At 42.8% G+C, this 19344-nt stretch overlaps 2 protein-coding genes across 12 annotated transcripts in view; one reads left to right on the top strand and one right to left on the bottom strand.

Annotated features, from left to right (window-relative positions):
- The window catches only part of HERC1 (HECT and RLD domain containing E3 ubiquitin protein ligase family member 1), a 107803-nt gene extending 95766 nt beyond the window's left edge, over positions 1-12037 (top strand). For 8 of the 11 annotated variants that reach the window (XM_033167929.1, XM_033167923.1, XM_033167928.1 and 5 more), the window contains exons 67-78: positions 27-149; positions 1326-1428; positions 2673-2842; positions 3378-3516; positions 3905-4074; positions 4856-5046; positions 5319-5484; positions 6722-6798; positions 7897-8149; positions 8451-8603; positions 9624-9929; positions 11404-12037. In XM_033167929.1, coding sequence (XP_033023820.1) covers positions 27-149; positions 1326-1428; positions 2673-2842; positions 3378-3516; positions 3905-4074; positions 4856-5046; positions 5319-5484; positions 6722-6798; positions 7897-8149; positions 8451-8603; positions 9624-9929; positions 11404-11589 — 2037 coding nt within the window. In that variant the 3' untranslated portion in view covers positions 11590-12037. The remainder of the gene's footprint in view (positions 1-26; positions 150-1325; positions 1429-2672; positions 2843-3377; positions 3517-3904; positions 4075-4855; positions 5047-5318; positions 5485-6721; positions 6799-7896; positions 8150-8450; positions 8604-9623; positions 9930-11403) is intronic. The other 3 variants (XM_033167931.1, XM_033167926.1, XM_033167924.1) reach the window with 1 other exon arrangement.
- An 834-nt stretch (positions 12038-12871) lies between these two features.
- FBXL22 (F-box and leucine rich repeat protein 22) lies at positions 12872-17947 on the bottom strand. The gene is made up of 2 exons (XM_033167919.1): positions 17238-17947; positions 12872-13281 (listed from the first exon to the last, which is right to left on the bottom strand). The coding sequence occupies exons 1-2, from the start codon at positions 17600-17602 to the stop codon at positions 12936-12938; spliced, it is 711 nt and encodes a 236-aa protein (XP_033023810.1). The 5' UTR covers positions 17603-17947; the 3' UTR covers positions 12872-12935.
- Positions 17948-19344: the final 1397 nt, after the last annotated feature.

The raw sequence follows: 19344 nt of genomic DNA, 5'->3' as shown, positions 1-19344 counted from the left end.
TTACAAGTTTAACTCTTCAATACTAGGTTGCCTGTGGACTAAACCACACCATAGTAGTGTCCACAGATGGCTCAATGGTTTGGGCTTTTGGTGATGGTGACTACGGGAAGCTGGGCTTGGGAAACTCAACTGCAAAATCCTCACCACAGGTTAGCATCCTCTGTGTAATTTCTCCCATAATATCTCTAAAAGCATGTTCTGAATACACACCAATACTTTTCTTTCTGTATGTCTTTTTGTTATAGCAATAGAACTTGTTGATTTGCATTTAGCTGCCTTGGATCTCAAAGTGGGACGTTCAAATGAGTAACCCTGGCTAATATCTGAGCGTCTGTATGTTGACCCAGAAGTCAATCCACTGAATGTAACAGCTTGCTTAGAAAACTCAATTAGGATTGTGTGGACAAAGCCAATGTAACAAACACAAGTACACAGTTAAAAGGCATTTAGGGTAGTAATAAATTAATCTGCTCATAAGACAACGAAAACTAAAATACAGTGTTGGTTAACAGTAGTTTATATCTGCAACATCCATGAATTCTAACCCCAGAACCATAAAATGAAGTTCAGTACTTGGGACCTTGGCCTGCCATTGCAGAGTCATGCAAATCAGTGTATGCATCCCAGATTAAACAGGCAAACAAAAACAAATACTGAAGCTATATTGTAATTAAATTTATTACCCACCCTTCTCTAGCAGGTTCCAGGGTGAGTTGCAACAATTTAGAATTAAGTATTTAAAACAGTTAAAATATACTAGTGACAGGAACAGGGTGAATGGATTCTGAAAACACATCCATTGGAAGCTGTACAGTGAAGGTGCTAGATCAGGGGTGGGCAACCTAAGGCCCGGGGGCTGGATGCGGCCCAATTGCCTTCTCATTCCGACCTGCGGACAGTCCGGGAATCACTGTGTTTTTACATGTGTAGAATGTGTTCTTTTATTTAAAATGCACCTCTGGGTTATTTGTGGGGCATAGGAATTCGTTCATTTTTCCCCCTTCAAAATATAGTCTGGCCCCCCCACAAGGTCTGAGGGACGGTGGTCTGGCCCATGGCTGAAAAAGGTTTCTGACCCCTGTGCTAGATGCACCTCCCTCAGTGCTGTTTCCATTGGGCAGAAGGATATACTTGTATGGTGCTGGAATTTTAAAATGAATTGAGATTGAATTGCAGTGTGCCCTGAAAGATGGTTTATAAATATTGTAATAAATAAATTAAATTTCTGTTTGAGAAGTACTGTCTGTTTGTCTGGTTTTTGTTTTTTCATTGTGGATCTGTTATTAGAGTATGGCGGTAATTTACCTTTTAATCTTTTTTCATAGAAAGTAGATATTCTTTGTGGAATTGGAATAAAAAAGGTTGCCTGTGGAACCCAGTTTTCAGTTGCATTGACGAAAGACGGGCATGTCTATACGTTTGGGCAAGGTAAGCTTAGATGGCGCTTACTCAATACTGCAAACTTTCCATGTACTTCAGAGCACCCATCCTCCCATAGCCCATCATTGATTGATTGATTGATTGATTGATTGTACTGCCCTTCAGCCAAGGATCACAGGGCTTACAAGTCACAGGGTGGTTTGCCTGGAAAGAGATGTTACGCCGTTGTAAGAAAGTGATTGTCAAAACTTCTCAAATGGATTTTAGCCTCAAAATTAAACCATGTGTTGGGTTTTAAACTGGCTCACTTAATGATAAAGCATTCAGAAAATTCTTCTGGACATCATCTGAGCACAAATTGGGGTGGGATTTGCAGTCTCTTTGGAGACGCTTACCACACATGGATCACAAAAGGCATTTGCTCTGCCAATGTCACACACTGCTTTTTCAAGATAGAAGCAAAGGACCTGCCCTGCCATCTAGCTCATGGGTGGCAGCAGCGTGCAGGTGATGGACAGGGTCAGAGCCACCACACACTGTTTCTATCACCTGTTCCCTCCATCAGTATATGCACAAACACATTCCCTACCCCACCCACCGCCATCATAAAAAGGCCATGTGCTCCTTCAGCTCACAGCAAACCATTTTCCTGCCTGCGGGAAATGGCAATAGCACCTACCCCCACCCCATATACAGAATCCCACATACACACTGGCACTCATACATCAACAGTGGGAATGGGATATCCTCCTTCATTGTATCTGAGGGCAGCAGGCTAGCTGAGGGGGCTCAGAGAAGGTTAGCTTGGGGGAGCCAGGGGTGATTATGGTGGCTGCTGCCTCCCTTGACATCTATTGCTTGAGGCTGTGGTCTTACTCTGCCTAATGGTGGGGCCAGCCCTGATCCAACAACATGGAGAAGACTGGGAGGCAAGGATGCATGTGCCAGTTTGGAGTCCAAGCCTCAGAGTTCGGTGGCTAAAGCATCTTTCTGAGGGACACTGCTGCTGTGGATTCTGTGATCAGTTTTATTTGCTTCCAAGCTTGCTTGCTGTTCCTTTCTCTTTCTTCTCTCTTTCTCTGGTGGTGGTCAGATGTGGAAGTTGCAGTGAGGTAGGAGAAACTTGGGGGAGGCAGGGCAAGGATAGTGGGGTTGAGGAGAGGCTGCAGGCTGGATTGAAAAACTTTCTAGGCTAGATCTGACCAGAGGCCCACAGTTCTCTCTTTCTGCTTTTGCCCTTTGAAGTCCCTCTTGTTTCCTGTGACACACGACCAGATTTTGTACTGTTCCAGACCGGCTGATCGGCTTGCCAGAAGGGAGAGCCCGCAACCACAACCGTCCACAGCAAGTTCCAGCTTTGTCAGGAGTCTTCATTGAAGATGTCGCTGTTGGAGCAGAACACACACTCGCTCTTTCTGCCTCTGGGGACGTCTACGCCTGGGGAAGCAACTCAGAAGGACAGGTCTGTGGAAGGAGAAGGGTCTAGTTTTGACCACCAAAAGTTTGCCTTTTCTGCCATTTAATGAAAAGAGCAAAATACAGGCAACTCCCTATTTGCACGGGGGTTGCGTTCTGGGTCATTGTGTGCATTGGTGGAGCCCTCCCCAGTGCCGTTCCACCACTGCCCCATTCCTCCCCCTTCTGAGGCCCAAAACTGCTCATGCACCAGCAATCATGCACCAACTGAACATGCACAAAACAGTCTGTGTTCAGTTAAACATTCTTTCATTTTAGATTACTGTCCCCACTTTATTCCCAAACCTTTCTGCTTGGTGAGATTAAGGAAGGGTCCCAGGTATATGAGCTTTGGCTTCCTTCACCTTTCACCAGACACACAATTTAATGCCTGAACCTGGAGACATATTTATTTGAATGTAGCATCTCCCTGTCCACCTGCTCCCAGTCCAGAACTCCAATGGTATATTTGACAGCTCTTCTACATGCATCAGACAGCTGCATAAGTCCTCCTTCTCTCCACATCTCTTCCTGGTTTCTAGCTTGGACTGGGCCATACCAATCACATCCGGGAGCCAACTCTGATTACCTTCTTGCAAGGGAAGAGCATCCGGCAGATTTCAGCTGGGCGATGCCACAGTGCCGCATGGACAGCTCCACCTGTTCCACCACGAGCTCCAGGTAAAGAAGGGTGCTGAGGCTGGGAGTGAACCCAACAGCCAAAGACTGTATTGGCCATTTCCCTGCAGTGCCAATCCCAGGTTGGGGGCAAAGCAATATTTACATGAGTCCTGATTCTTCCGTCTAAAATCCTTAAGACTTTTGATGCTGACAGAGGAGCAGGATGGGATAGCACCAATTAGTGGTAATTTACACAACCCAATATGATTTATGAACAGTAATATTATGTCATATAAGTGCTTTCATGCACTTTGTTGTCCTTTCCCCTTTGAAGATCCACCAGTGCCATTTTGTTGGCATTACAGGCCTGTCAGAAATGGTTGTATGTGCACAAGGCTTCAAAGAGCTGCAGGATCACACACTTCCCTTCTCTTAATTCCGATGGCAGGTGTCTCAGTGCCTTTGCAGCTTGGCTTGCCAGATGCCATCCCGCCTCAGTATGGGGCGCTGAAGGAAGTGAGCATCCACACCGTAAGGGCAAGACTGAGGCTGCTGTACCATTTCTCAGACCTCATGTACTCCTCATGGAGGTTGCTGAATCTCAGTCCCAATAACCAGGTAACATTCCTTAATTTATAACCTTGTCACAGGTGCATTCTTATAAAATCTCACTCCAATAAAACCTTAGTTACGCTGCTTCATAATCTCTTGTGTAATCTTTTTAGCAGCTAGTCATCCCCCTCACCCCTCCCTAAAAGAATGAGCTAATCCATTGGGCAGCTTGCAAGCTCTGCTTGTGTGATTAGGGGCTGTAGAAGTGCACAATTGTGTTGTCTCTTGCACCACCTCAGCTCACATCACGAAAGCTCATATAGGCAAACCTTCTATGGAATGTGCCCTTAGGTGTCAAAGCCAAGTCTTGAAGTGTCAATATCTTTAAATGCTTTTGCTTAAGTATATAAATGGAAAGTGAGGCTTGGAAATAAATTACACCTACCCAACGTTTCTAAGGAGGTCACCATAATCACAATGGAAGGTGGGGGACAGAGAAGTCAAGTGCAATTCAGCCCCTTCACCCTCAGGATTCTTGTCCAGAGAGGCTGGTCTGCCCAGTCCCAGAAGCACTTTGCTTCATACTCCATAAAGGAAAACTGGCTTCAGGCTGTGCTAAGGGGCTAATCTGGGGGGGGGGGGGAGCCCCCTTCCTGCAACTTGCTGTTTGTTTGCCAGTATTGTGAAGAGGGTGCTTGCTGTGTGCATCTGCTACAGTGGTGCTACAGTAGTGTCTCTTTCAGGAGCAGCAGGGACTCCAGCCCAGCCCGCTGTTCTGAGGGAGGGAGGGAGGTTGGCAGGCAGGCAGACAAGCACTGGGGCTGGAGAGCCTGTTGACCTCAAGCAGGCGGTCCTCCTTTTCTTACAGAACAGCACATCCCATTACAATGCTGGGACATGGGGGATTGTTCAAGGACAACTGAGGCCGTTGCTTGCACCAAGGGTTTACACCCTCCCCATGGTCCGCTCCATTGGAAAAACCATGGTTCAGGGGAAAAACTATGGGCCACAGATAACCGTCAAAAGGATCTCAACAAGGTCAGGCTGCATTTTCCTTTCTTTCTGGTGTTGTAGGATGGACTCAGTCAGCATGTAGCACTATGCAAAACCATGGCTTAGTGCAACTGGGCAAACATGTGGGTGGCCAGAGCTAAGACGGCAACTACTGCTCTCCCCTCTGGTCCTGCTGCTACTCTGCCCCAAGCAAAGTCATGGTTTAGCTTAGCCTCATACCTGAATCAGTGCTTCTAGTTTGTTTTCTTCCAAGCAAGTTTGGTTAAAGTTAACAGATTTTTTTTTTCCTCCCAAAGAGGTCGGAAATGTAAGCCTATTTTTGTTCAAATCGCAAGGCAAGTTGTGAAGCTTAATGCATCGGACCTTCGCCTGCCCTCTCGTGCCTGGAAAGTGAAATTAGTGGGGGAAGGTGCTGATGATGCAGGGGGCGTCTTTGATGACACAATTACTGAAATGTGCCAGGTATTTGATTTTCTATATAGTTTTAAATTGCTTCAGTTTCTTCCTCAAAATCTTATCTCCTGTGCATGTGTCCTTGGCCTGATGAAAGTTCTGAATAAAATGCCAGCCTGTTTTGGAATGGAAATGGGTTTGTTGAGTTGGAAAGTGATATTATGGTCCAGCATTTTTCACTTATGGCAGGATTCTGAAATGTGTGAAGTGAGGGTATTCTGCAAGTTAACAAGTCAGTGGTTTTATATCGCTATACAGATCTAATAAAAAGAGTGGCAGTCTATGATAAGAGGACCTTCCTTGGGACTGAAAGCAGCCAGGCTGAGATAATGTTGGCCAGTCAGGTAGCAGAAATGTGTCTCCCATCTCCTTGCATGCCACTCCGTGGCATCCCCACCAGGGGGCAGGTATGGCTTGCTTCTCAGTGGGATCTGCCCTCCTCATAACCAGAGACACCTGCACTTATTCAAAGAAGGTGTTTCTGGAAACTCCAGAATCTCTGCAACTGGTCATTTGGGTATAGAGGCTCCCTGCCATGTTTGCCTACCAGAAGGGCTATGCACAAAGTCCCAGATCTGCCCTGTTGCCCCCTTGGATCAAGCTGATTAGCTCAGGGCAACCTTGGGGGCCACCCTCCCCAAATCTGTCCCTGAAAGGGGGCAGGCCAATGATTTTTTTAAAGGATTTAAAACCCAATTTTAATGTACTTAAAATGGGGTTTTAAAAAGTTCAGGTGGGGTGCACCAGCACCGTGTGTGACCCAATACTGTTAAAGGCAGCAAAGTGAGAGACACAGAGAGATCTTACTTGGGGAGACCACATTGCCCCACCCCAGAGAAGTGTGCTTCTGCAGCTCTGACTCACCAGGAGAACTTCCTTCTTGGATTTCGCTCCTTGTAAGTTATGGCGTTGTGGGTGCAGCAAGCATTTTCCCAGCCAGCAAAATACTTTGTGCTGACCCTGTCTATTGTGGACCAGTGTTACCACAGTTACAGCATGCCATACATTAGCATGGAATTAGTTTTATAATATTTTTAAATGAAAATGAAGTCTGTTCCATGATTCAATTTGGAAGCACTGAGACTGAGTTTCTCTAAATCAAATCACCACTAATTTTGTGCATGTGAGGGCTACAAAGACCCTTTTCCTTGTAGTTAGTATGGAAACATGTAGTTTTATATGCTTGGACAGATTTGATAATGCCTTAAATGCTCTCTCTCTCCGTCCCTCTTTCTTAATTTATAAGGAACTTGAAACTGGTGTGGTAGACCTCCTAATTCCTTCCCCAAATGCAACAGCTGAAGTTGGCTACAACAGAGATCGGTAAGTGGCAAAGTGTTCTCTTCTTTAAAGGCTGCTAGTCTTTGTTGAAATGAGTGAGGCAAGTCTCTGTGATCTTAGTAAAATCACTTAAGTATTAAAGGGAGTGAAATGTTGGATGTTGGCTCTGGACTGTAAAAGGTAGTCAACTGGATGAATGCCAGCTAATTGCAATCAGAATTCTGAACTTAATTGCCTGAGTTGGATCTGCCGCTGCCCTCTAGTGATATATTTGCAACCCATTGTCAGACGACCCAGACTGAACTATACAGCAGCTTGTAGATCAAACCCGTGCCATACAAAGCAGCTATGTATGCTGTTGGGATAAAAGTTCATTTAAAATCTTTAAAAGGTGTTTGCATGAAAATTACTCCACCACTGAACCAGAAGAGACTGGGTTGTCTTAAACAAAACTAACCCTTATTCATAGAACACAGTGAAGTAAAATGCCCCCAAAGGTTGCTCAATTTTGTATGTTCATGCTTGATCATTGGAGAAAATGCTTCTGCTCCACAGCAAAACCAAACTCCAATATGTTGGCTTCAAGGTGTGTCACACCTATTTTATTCACAAGGTAAACTGGCCTTCTGAATCCTGCCACGCATTATTGGATCATTACTCCATTTCTGGGCTTGCAAGACAAGGGTGTGAGTTGCTATCTGGACATGTATTGAGGCAGTCACATGATAAGCTCAACATGGCAGAATCAAAGGACACAGTGACCTTTATGCCTATGGAATGGCATAAAAAATATTGAAAATAAAATAAACTGACGTCAACTCCACCATGTTAAAAATTGTTATTCATATTATTTTGTGCCAGATTTCAGGGCATATGCCACAAATGGCTTCAAAAAGAATTTGAACAAGTTGTGTCTTTGGAATTTTTTACTGCAACGTACAAGATTCCCCACCGGACAGTCTCAAGGATTTGAGTCGGTGGGCAAGCAGGTGCTGCATTTATCTCTGGGCACAAAACTGCACTTAAGTGATGCAGAGTCCCTTGAGTCTTGTGGTACACCCTCGAATCCTGACTCTTTGGGTAACCATTCTAGTGAAGCCTGTGTATTGACACCACTCCTGTGCCTTGCATCTTTTCAAGGTTCCTCTTCAACCCTTCTGCCTGCTCAGATGAACATCTGATGCAGTTCAAGTTCCTGGGCATTCTGATGGGTGTGGCCATTCGTACCAAGAAGCCTTTAGATCTCCATTTGGCTCCCATGGTCTGGAAGCAATTGTGCTGTATCCCACTCACTCTGGAGGACTTGGAGGAGGTGGATCTTCTCTATGTGCAAACCCTCAACAGCATTCTTCACATTGAAGACAGTGGGATTACGGAAGAGAATTTCCATGAGGTAAGTTAAGCAGTAAGCTTCTGTCCAACTATTTCCACCTCCTGAAGTCAGCATGCCAGATGCTGCCATGCTTAGAAACAATGTGCAAGGCACACAGGATCCTGGCCCTGGAGTTGAAAGTCATATAAAGGGATACTTAGTTTGGGGGCACTTATAGAATGAGAAGTAAAAAGAATGCATAGTTGAAATCTAGGCTAAGGTGGAAATCAGTCCATGCATAGTAGTGAAATGATAAATATGGACATTTTGGAAGGTTGACCACAACTCCAGTGTTAAAAGTGTTGTTGTTCTTTCCAATTAGATGATTCCTTTAGATTCATTTGTTGGCCAGAGTGCTGATGGAAAAATGGTTCCCATAATCCCTGGTGGGAACAGTATCCCACTTACTTTTTCAAACCGAAAGGAGTACGTGGAAAGGGCCATCGAGTACAGACTCCATGAAATTGACCGTCAGGTGAGAATCTCAGATGTATTTATAAGGTTTTCATTTATTTCAATAGCTGTTTATAATTTAAAAATTTCCCTAGTTTTGTGACTGCTTTCTATTATGAAGACTTTGGTGTTGTCACTTTGCTGCATCCAGGGGTGTGTGTGGACTGCCTTCACTTGAGTCCAGTGGCTCCATAGGTTTGCCCTCTGAAAGTTTATAGTCAAGGATCTCATTTGGATACATTCGGAGTACAATTTTGAAAAATATTTTTAAGTGATAGAGTGGAGAAAGAGATTTAGCAAGATATCTCAGGGTTAGTCCAATCTGTGCTGCTGGAGTATGCAAGCTCTTAAGTTCCACATCAAGACTAGTTCTTTCTGTCAATGAGCTCTGTGAAGCTCAAAAGCATACTATATGAAATTAACAACAACACACTATACTATTTCATTAACGTTACTTGAGCCAACCAAAAGTGTTTTTAGTCTGTGATTGCAAGAATATAGTTCCCTCTTAGGAAAATACTCCATAAAACCTGCTTCTTACCAAACACATGCGGAACTCAATGCATATCCTTTTTCAAAATATCACTTGATCATTGACAATGTATCTAGTGTTGCTGTTTTTCTCAAGTAGTACGTATGTACATACATACATAATTTTATTTATATGCCACATTTACACAGTTCAAACCATGCTCAAGGCAGCTTACAATTTGAAATACGTCATAAACAACATACATACGTCATAAACAAATAAATATTTAAAAACAGACAACCAAACTGAACAATTTGCACACAAATCACAAAAATATCTAAAATAGATACAAAAAAACACAAAAGCTAGAACAGCCTTTTAACAACACTGAAGTAGTTGCACACAAGGCCACACCATTTCTGGCCTAGCATTCCCTTTTTGAAGATTTTAGTTACATGAGCTACCAGCTACCCATCCCAAAATGTGTTTTCACCGACTGTACTTTGGATTGTGTAGTTGCAAAGTAGAGATCTGTGTGCCGCTACTGAAATCCATCTCTCTGGGCTGCAGGTGGCTGCAGTGCGAGAAGGGATGTCGTGGATCGTCCCAGTCCCCTTGCTTTCTCTTCTGACTGCTAAGCAGTTGGAGCAGATGGTCTGCGGAATGCCAGAAATTTCTGTGGAAGTTCTGAAGAAGGTTGTACGGTACAGGGAGGTTGATGAACAGCACCAGCTGGTACAGTGGTTCTGGCACACCCTGGAAGAGTTTTCGAATGAGGAACGAGTCCTTTTCATGAGGTTTGTGTCAGGAAGATCTCGCCTGCCAGCTAACACAGCGGATATCTCTCAGCGTTTCCAAATAATGAAGGTCGATCGGGTAAGGTGCCACTTTTCCTCCTCTTTATTGCCTCAGTCTGGCAACAGAAAGCTAGTAATCAATGGACACTGAAACTTTTGAACAAGTAATACTGAAACTGAAGGTAGCCTAATAGATCTGGCTCAACTGACTTAGAAAGTTTATGTAAATGCTAATCTTGAACTGACAATGCCTGTGCAAGGGAATGGATGAAGAACTTCCTCTAGATCAGGGTTAGGGAACCTGTGGTCTTTTGGATGTTGTCTGTCTCCATCATCCCTAGCTACTGGCCATACTGACTGCGGCTGCTGGGAATTGGAGCCCAGCAACATTTGGGAGACCCTCCCAGGTTCCCTCCTCCATGCTGCAGATGAAGGCATTCAATTCTCGCTTGGGAAAAACCAGTTGTGGTGAAGCACAGCTAGATGGGGCAACGTGTCAAACTTAGCTATTCAAAGGATTAATGAAGTTGCCCAGCAGAGGAATGGGGCAGCAAACACCAGCCCACAAGGAAGGTTGGACTTGGAGCTCTTTTTTTTTTAAGTGGTAGAGACCCTATTGGTTCCATTTGGGGTCTTTTCTCCTGTGTTGTGTTTGTGGAACCACTGGGGAGGTGAGAGATGTGTGGTGCTGGTGAAAGGCCTCTGATGAGGATCTACAGGAGAATGTGGGGTGGGGTGTCTTTCCTGTCATCCTATCACGACAGCTAGTTTTGTTTTTTAAATCTTCTCTTCTATCCTATATAGGATAGATCTTGATCTCTCCATAAAATAGAAAGTGATCTGTAGAAGCTGGGGTGTAGGCATTTCTCTTAGGGTATATTTTTTTTGAAATGGTGAGGTAGTACAAATCATATTGCCAGTTTGGAAATCCCACACTGAACATCCTCCCCCCACTACGAGTTTCAGGCTGGCTCGTAGTATCTTGGTCCCAACACACTCCTCTGCCAGCTTCCAGTACATATTGCAAAGTGAGGGAATTGGGAGGAAAGGATGTGAGGCAGATACCTGCCTGAGCTGTCCCTGCATTGCCAATGCAAACTCAGAGAAGGGTGGTTTTTAGAAGGGAACACTGGATTCAGATAATCTCGAGCAGAAGAATCCCGAGCTTTGGAATTGTTCAAGGGAAGGTATTTCCTCCCCCTTGAATATTAATATTAACAACAATACCATTAACACAAGGAAGAATAAAAAATATTGGGTCCCCCAAGTTTCTGTCAGCAGTGGAGGATCCAAGTATGTTTGGAAGTCTTCATTGCACGGAACTGGAAACACAGTGTTTTATCTGCTGTTTCCTCTCACCTTGCCACTTGTTAAAATTGGGAAAGAGGGCCCTTGGAGCCTGCCTGGCGGGGCCTTTCTGACTCTTAGAGGGTTCTTTAAAAAAAAAAAGCCTAGGCTGCTTTACAAGTGTGTGAACAGACGCAGCCCGCCCCTAAAGTGTGCTACTTCCTTTTCTGCTTAACAGTCTTCTGTCTTTCTCTTCCTCTCCACAGCCTTACGACAGCTTGCCTACCTCACAGACTTGTTTCTTTCAACTGAGGCTCCCACCCTATTCCAGTCAGCTAATCATGGCCGAGCGTTTGCGCTATGCAATCAACAATTGCAGGTCTATAGATATGGACAATTACATGTTGTCCCGAAATGTGGACAACGCTGAGGGCTCAGACACAGATTATTAACTCTGTGGACAAAAATCACCTGCCTTTTTCGCCCATGTCAGATTTCAATGTTGACACCATTTTATGGTAACAATAGATGTTTTAGGAACATAAACAGCTGCCACCTTTTTAGTTACTCTAAATGTAACAAAACTTAGATGTGTTTATTTTTTGTGACTGTAAACAAAAAAAAATGCAAAAAGTGAGATCAGTAAGGGTTTTCTCCCCCTCCCCCCATATTTTTGTTCACTTTTGATAAGTTTGCATGGAGCCTTTCTGGTGCATTTTTGTTGGGAATGGTACATTTTGTAAACCCTCCCAGTGAACATGAAGAGTTGTACATTGTGTATAATTGTTCATTAGAAAGGACAGTTTTACATGAATATTCATATATTTATTTTTGTTTTAATTTGAAATGCCTGTCCAGGGTTCCTTATGCAGAGAAAATAAAGCAAATTCAAGAACTGAATTGTGGTTTTGTTAATATTTGACATGGTGCTCACCCAGAACTGTGGCTTGCCATTTGGGTCTCCAATTTGTCATAAGAAGTCTTTAAAAACTAATCTTCCACAGTATATTAATTTCCTTAAATGAGGTTGACAGCTGAAACCGGGATGGAGGCTTCTGTAATCTGGCACATGAAACTACAGGACTTCCAATGAGGAGCTGGACATGTGCTTTGTTCACTCACTTTTGTCTATAGCTCAACACTTAGTCTTAATTGTGCAGCTGTGGAAGTTATGCTACTTTTTGTTATAGTCCCAGAGGAGTGGTAATCTGAGAGGGCTTTCAAAGAAAGGTAGTATCAAAGTAGAGTAGTGAAGAATTGCAGTTAATAGATTTACATCATTTGCACTAAAAGATAAGGTAGCAATTTCCTTTGTCAGTTTTTGAGGTATTTTTGAGATTTCAGTAAATAAGGCAGCCGTGGCCCTCCCAACTCACACCAGCCCTAGGCAGTATACTAATGGTTAGGGAAGAGCTTGGTGTCAAACAGCTGGAGGGACCCAGATGTTCCCCACATGGAGGAAAAATGCATTCTCACAAGAGCAGGTTCTTTCTGGATCTTACTAAGTAACCTTAAATTATAAAAAGCAAAGCACAAAAGCCAAAGCACTTTATGAAATTGAACTCTTAATGTTTCCAAACCATCAGAAACTGGGTTTTTTTCACCCACTTCACAAATTCTTCTGGCTCTGCAAACTTTTCAGTCAGCTGTAGGATTGCTAGTTCTGAGTACCTAACTCCATGGCTTTGCCATTCTCACAATTTAGTGAGTTTGTGCAGAACAGCCAGGTCACTTTGCATGTACATGGTCACCATATCACAACAGAAAGAACACACAGCCCAGCACCTTCTCTCTTGGCTTAGTGCCACAACAGCTTCTTGGAGGCTCTTTCTGCAGGCCAGTTGCTGCCTGGCCGTTTGTCTGGGATCATGTCTGCACTTCTCTCTGCTTTTAGAGATAGCAATGGACGATTTTTACGGACTTGCTGCAAACCAGCCTCAGTTATATTCCTGCAGAAGTCCACATGTAAAATTTCTAAAGATGTAGCGTAGAGGATTACAGCTTCTAAAGTCCGGTCAGTTATCTGGACGCAGTTTTCAAGTTGGAGAATGCTCAAACAGGAGCAGCTCATCAGAAGCAGCGTGATACAATCGTCTGTGACATGGCCACATCCAGACAGCGTCAAAGATAGCAAGTTTGGGCATCTGAAAGAATGAGTGCTATAGGTTAGCAAAGTAAAACGTAAGCCACACAGTGCTAAAGTCCTCTACCCATCACTCCACTGAAGCCAATTCAAACTCTGGCCCATATCTATATGAAGCAGAAGATCCAAACTAGGTAGTTCTTGAAATAATTCACTGGCCAAAGTGGCTATGCACCCACCCACCTTCCAGGGCCTTAAAAAAAAATGTTTGTGAAAACATAACACTATTTCAAATGAGACTTTATACTGACCATGCTCTTGGAGCAAACACAGCCCATAGAATACAGTAATAAATTGCATTAACAATAGCCATTAATTTCCCTCTAGCAAAAAACCCTCTCCAAACCATGTATGTATAGATGTAACTTAGGATAATGCTTCAGGCATCTAATCAAGTGGACTTTCTAATTCCAGGGTGGCTAATTTGGGAGCTTCAGTTTGGTAATGATGATGATGATGCTAATAAAAATATTAACAGCCATTAATTCCCTTTCCCTGCTCTGCTCCAGAAATCTTATGCCAGAATAAATTTTAATCCATTAGGTTCCACAAAACTGTTGTATTTGCAGCATCAGACCAATAGGGAATATCCCTCTGGAGCATCTCCCAATATTATAATCTAGCTAACCTCAAATTATTTAGAAAGTATTGAATATAAGCTAGTTAAACATACTGGGAAGGTTATTCCAATTTAAGTGAGGGAAAGTCGTACAAAGGTGAACCTGCTGGATCAGACCAGAGACCTATCCTCTTTCAGCATTCCCTGCTTGCATTGTGCCCAGCATGAGAGCAGAAGCCCTCCTGACAACTGGTAGCTAGAGGCAGAATATAGCCATCACAAGTGCATGGAGGCCACTTCCCTGCCTTGTAGTCTTTGGAAGACTTCACCATTCAGCAACCTAAGAGGAGGGTTCATACAGAGATTGGCTACTGTGTGAACAAGCTTTTCTGCCGTTCAACAGCACTTTGTGTGAATGGACCCTGTTAATGTAAGGGCATCTTATGCTCTAATATTTGTTAGTCTTTCAGGTGCTCCAAGACTTGGGAGAATTGCTTGATAGACCTCAGATTGGCTGTACAGAACACCCTACCCCACAAGCTCAGGCTATTGAAATTTTACTGAAGAACAGAGAGCAACATTTAGAGCCAGGCTATACACATCAGAAACTGTGTGTGCTACGGTCTCTGGCTTCATGAGCTGTATTCTATAACTGGATCAAGTACAAAATTTTGACAGATGAGAAGAGTAGATTTAAAAATATTATTAGGCAGCATGCCTGGCATGAATGAAGGAGTGGGTGGAATTGAAAGATGTGAGGACTCTGGGTTTAGGATATGACTTGAGGTTTGGTTGGCACAGTTATTTGTATAAGGGCTTCTTCAACCATATGATTAGGAAATCTACACAATAGAGGCGGTAACAATAAAAGATCAATCTGGAGAAAAAATGGGGGGGGGCGTATAAGGACTTATTGGAATTTAAAGATGACACTACCAGACTCAAAAATTGAGAACTACTAACAGGAGTAGTTACACACTAGTTTCAGAATACTCAAGCAAGATATATAGGCAAATCAAATCAAATCAAATTTTATTAAACGGTCACAGACCAAATCGTCCTCTTCAGCTGATCAACGTAGCACACACAAGACAAACACACGAAAAAACAGCATTTCGGAATTTTGATCTTAAATAAAATTAAACATTTGCCTTTGCCTGCACATTGTCAATGGATAGCTCATATTTCCTGAAGATATATAGGAAAGAAAGAGAAAGAAGGTTTGTGGAAGGCGGGTCAGAGTTTGAAAAAACACTATTAGGAAGCAACAAAAAACTTATCAAGGATATACCAAATCCAATTAGAATGGGAAACAAAAGGTGAGTTAGTGAAGGCAGCAATGATACACTGGGCATCAGATATTGGACATAGTATCGAGCTATCTGCATGGGAAAAACTGGAAGACAATATTTTCTTTTGGCATGTTACATAATTAAAGAGAATATCCAAAAAATGACCTACAGATGGTTTCTGACATCCAGTAAAATTGCTAGAATGTACAAGAAAAGATGCAACTTGTGCTGGAAGTGTTCGGAAATAGAAGATATGCTAATTTATATGTGGTGGAATTGTAAATGCGTACCCAAAAAAGGGAGATGGCATATAACAAACTCAAAAAAACATTTAAGCTCACGTTTCAAAAGAGACAAGCCTTCTTACTAACAATTAGGAGAACAGATACCTAGGAAATACCAAACTGTACTCTTGTATGCAATAACTACTGCGAGAGTGTGTATCTATCTATCTATCATCTATATAATTTTCAATTTTACAAATCTGAAGCCTAAATCAAACAAAAACAAAACCTACATTAAATGTCAACTTCTCTTCCTCCCCTTCCATGGTTCATTTCAATTTCTCCTTTACTGCTGCATATTTTAATTACTCCTTATTCTCTCTTCCAGTTTTTCTTCCATTTATAATTTTACTGCTGAATTTATTCTAATCCTGCTAACATTTTAAGTTGCTTACAATAATTTTTCAAATACAATTTTTTCTAATCTTCTTTAAAGACTCTTTCTTCCTGCTCTTATTGTATCCGTTAGGCTAGCCATCTCAGCATATTCCATTAATTTCATCTGTCATTCCTCCTTTGTTGGTACTGTGCCCTCCTTTCATTTTTTGGCGTACACCATTCAGGCTTCCATGTTGCATACATTAAAATATTTTTCAGATCACTGGGTATATCTGAACCAATTATTCCTAAAATAACAGCTTTTGGTATTTTTTTTTAAAAAAAGACCTTTTCACCCCCCCAAAAAATCATTTCATTATAAATCATCTCTCAGAAGCCTTTCGCTACTTTACATGTCCACCACATATGGCAGAAGGTATCTCAATTTTCCTTACACTTCCAGCAGTATCTAGCTCTGACATATATCTTTGGCAACTTACTAGGTGTTAGATACCACCTATATATCATTTTCATTATATTATTATATATTATTTATACCCCACCATCTGGCTGGGTTTCCCCATATAATTCTTTTTTAATGTATAACATGCAGTAAATTTTAGTTCCATAGTTTATCTCATGCACTCAATTCAATATTATATCCTATATCCCTTGCCTTATGTATCATTGCTGGTTTTACTAGCACATATTTTGTTTCCCACTCTAATAACAACCCATACATTTTAGAAATCAATTTTTCTGTGTACTCTATAAGCTCCCTTTCAAATTGTAAGCTTTGATTCATAAAACCATTTCTTTATTTTGAACATTTCATTCAATTGTAACCATTCCCTCGCTGCTTCTGTAATGTCCTCATATTTCTTAAGCTTTGCCTCTTGCTCCGTAAAGTTCAAGAACTCTCTATATGTTGCCTAGTCCATATTTCATTTTTTCAAGGAGATTGCTTCTAAGGGTGAAAGCCAGAGAGGTGTTTTCCTTTCCAGCAGATTTTTGTATTTTTCCCACACTTTGAAGAAGTGACCTTTTTGCAGCTGTGGAATTATTTGTACCTTGTCTTAGGCTATCAATAGTTAATCTTCCTACAGTGAAATGAAGGAGGGGCCCAAAATTAGTTTGCTTTAGCTGGAGGGCAATAACATCCATTTGAAAATTGCTTGGAATAGCTGGGCAAGGTAAAGCACGTGTTGGAAATTCCAAAGCATAGAAGGCTGCTATGCTTGATTTGATTTTTTTTTACCTTAAATAGATGTTGGAATGGTCCCATGGGGAGGAAATAAGAGTTAAGAATAGGAAGAACCCTGCTAGAAATATTGTGTTGTACTGCCTGTTACAATGATTGAAGAGTACTCAAATGCATGTAAACAAAAGTACTGTGATTCTGATGCAAAACCACAGAAAATCTAAGAGGAATCAGGCCTATGCAACTCCCATCTATCACATAAGCCACCCGTTTTATGAAGCATTTCACAGCCCAAGAACTTACCTGTTGCAAACTCGGTGTAAAAAGTTATTGACTATGTGCTCATGGGTCTTGCAGATGTTCTGCTGCAAGGTGCTCTTCATCCAGTTCTCAACGTTGCACACTTTGACTTGGCTGGAATGCCAGCAGATGGAGAGGTAGCGCAAGGCTGGTCCCAGAACAAAGTTGCTCTTGGTCAGTTCTGCAGGAGAATGAAAATGCAGCAGAGGCCACAAGGAGGGATCCTGGAAAACCCTGAACAACTTAACACAAGTCTGGGCTAAATTCTTCCTGCTCTTCTTATCCAGAAAGGAGAAGATGTGCAGAAGGCATTCCCAATTCATCTGTGTGATATGCATTGCCACTGAGTGGCTGTAGGGAGAAGGCATTGTATGTTTCAGCAGCACGACAGGAGGCCTGAATGGCTTCCAAGTCACTTCTGGTCTCTTGCACAAATATGGTGTGGAATGGAAGCTATTTTTGGCTGCCAGCTGGCAAAGGCGTTTCAAAAAAGGGCAAGGATCAAGGGGAGGCTGGCTGCAGACTCAGTTTCTTCTCCCCGTGGAATGGCTAGAGCAGGAGCAAAATGGCTTAGTTTAGTCAAATCTTGCCTTAAAAGGATTTATTTGCCTCTGAGACTATTCATGTTTAGGAGATGGTTTCTGCTTGTTTAGAGCCCTTCCCAACCCACCCATCTGTTTATGTCACATGATGGATAAAGCCACTAGTTCCCCTTTAAAAGGTCTGAAGGCAGCCCACATGGGCGAGATAGCCAAGATTTACACACTATATAAATCCAGAGATTCTACAATGCAAGTTTAAGACTCTGCTTCAAAGCCCTGGATGAGCAGCACCTGGTTTGCTGGACAACAGCTGGATGCAGTCATTACTTAAAAGGTTCTGTGATATTTTGTTGTGAAGGTCTCATCATGTTGCAGAATGGGACACTTCAACTACTTAGTTCATGTATTTGGTTAAACAGAGATGAGAAGTAGAGGAAATTGCCAGAGACTTCAAAGAAATGCTGAGAGCTCTGAGCTTGGCTATGAAAGAGTTAAAAGGTTCACCCAGTCATTTGTGAAGTAGTTCTGCTCTCCTACCTTGCTGCCTGCCTGGATGCAAACTACAGAACTGAAGCCCACCTTCCCATTGCTTGATATGATGAGCTCCTGCCAACCAGAAACTGCTTTAAGGCACCTGCTCTGGCACCCAAGGCTCCAGCTTGGCCTTTGTGATATTTAAACATCTCCAAGGGCAGACAGACCCAGCCTGTGAGAAGAAAAGAACTGGGCAAAAATTAATCCATTCAGCTCCTTTGCATCTTGAGGAGGGGAGGCAGTCATATTGCTCCCTGTGTCCTCTTTGATTCATTATTGCATCTATATTTCACATTTCCTTCAAGAAACTGTCTTGCCCTCTTTTTATCCTCACAAGCACCCTGTGATGTAGGTGAAGCCTAGGGACAGTGACTAGCCCAGTCACCCAGGGAGCTGCACCACACTTGCCCTGCAAATGCCCATCTGGGTTCTTCATGAAGCACAACCCATAGCCCCAAGTGACACTTCTTCCCTTAAAAAGGAACAGAAACTTACGGTAAGTGGAGGTATAAGAGAAAGGAAATGAAAGGAAGCCCTTCCTCCTAGACCCCTTCCAAGCTCCCCTGCTGTTGGAATGAGAGGCTGTCATTGACTGGACAGGGGCTGTTCTACAGAAACACAGCTGTTCTAAATGATCAAGGATGCAAACACACAACAGCTGACTAAAAGAAATAATGCAATCTTTGTATCAAGTCTGCAAAGGGGCGGAACCTACAAGAAGTATTTAGTAGCCAAACATACCCCGCGTACATAGAGATGCCACATGTCTGCTTTTTCCTGGATACATCCCCTTTTTCATGGTCAAAATTTCTCTCCAGGCGGAATTTATAAATTTGGCAAAATGTCTGGGTTTGGCGGCTGACTGACTGGAGCGAGGAGTTGTGCACGCAGCAGGGGAGAAGCGATAGCAAAAAGGAGCTGTCAAATCCGGGCCCCTGCTGGAGCTGCTGTGCTTTGCCGGGACTTGGCTGGCAGGTTAGAGCCGCAATGCCAAAGCCACTTCCTCCTCTTCTCTTCTCTCCACACCACCCTCC

This window comes from Lacerta agilis, chromosome 13 (assembly GCF_009819535.1).
Source record: "Lacerta agilis isolate rLacAgi1 chromosome 13, rLacAgi1.pri, whole genome shotgun sequence".
Taxonomy (NCBI): domain Eukaryota; kingdom Metazoa; phylum Chordata; class Lepidosauria; order Squamata; family Lacertidae; genus Lacerta; species Lacerta agilis.
The sequence above is the reverse complement of the archived record's forward strand: the minus strand, read 5'-3'. Positions and strand labels throughout refer to the sequence as shown.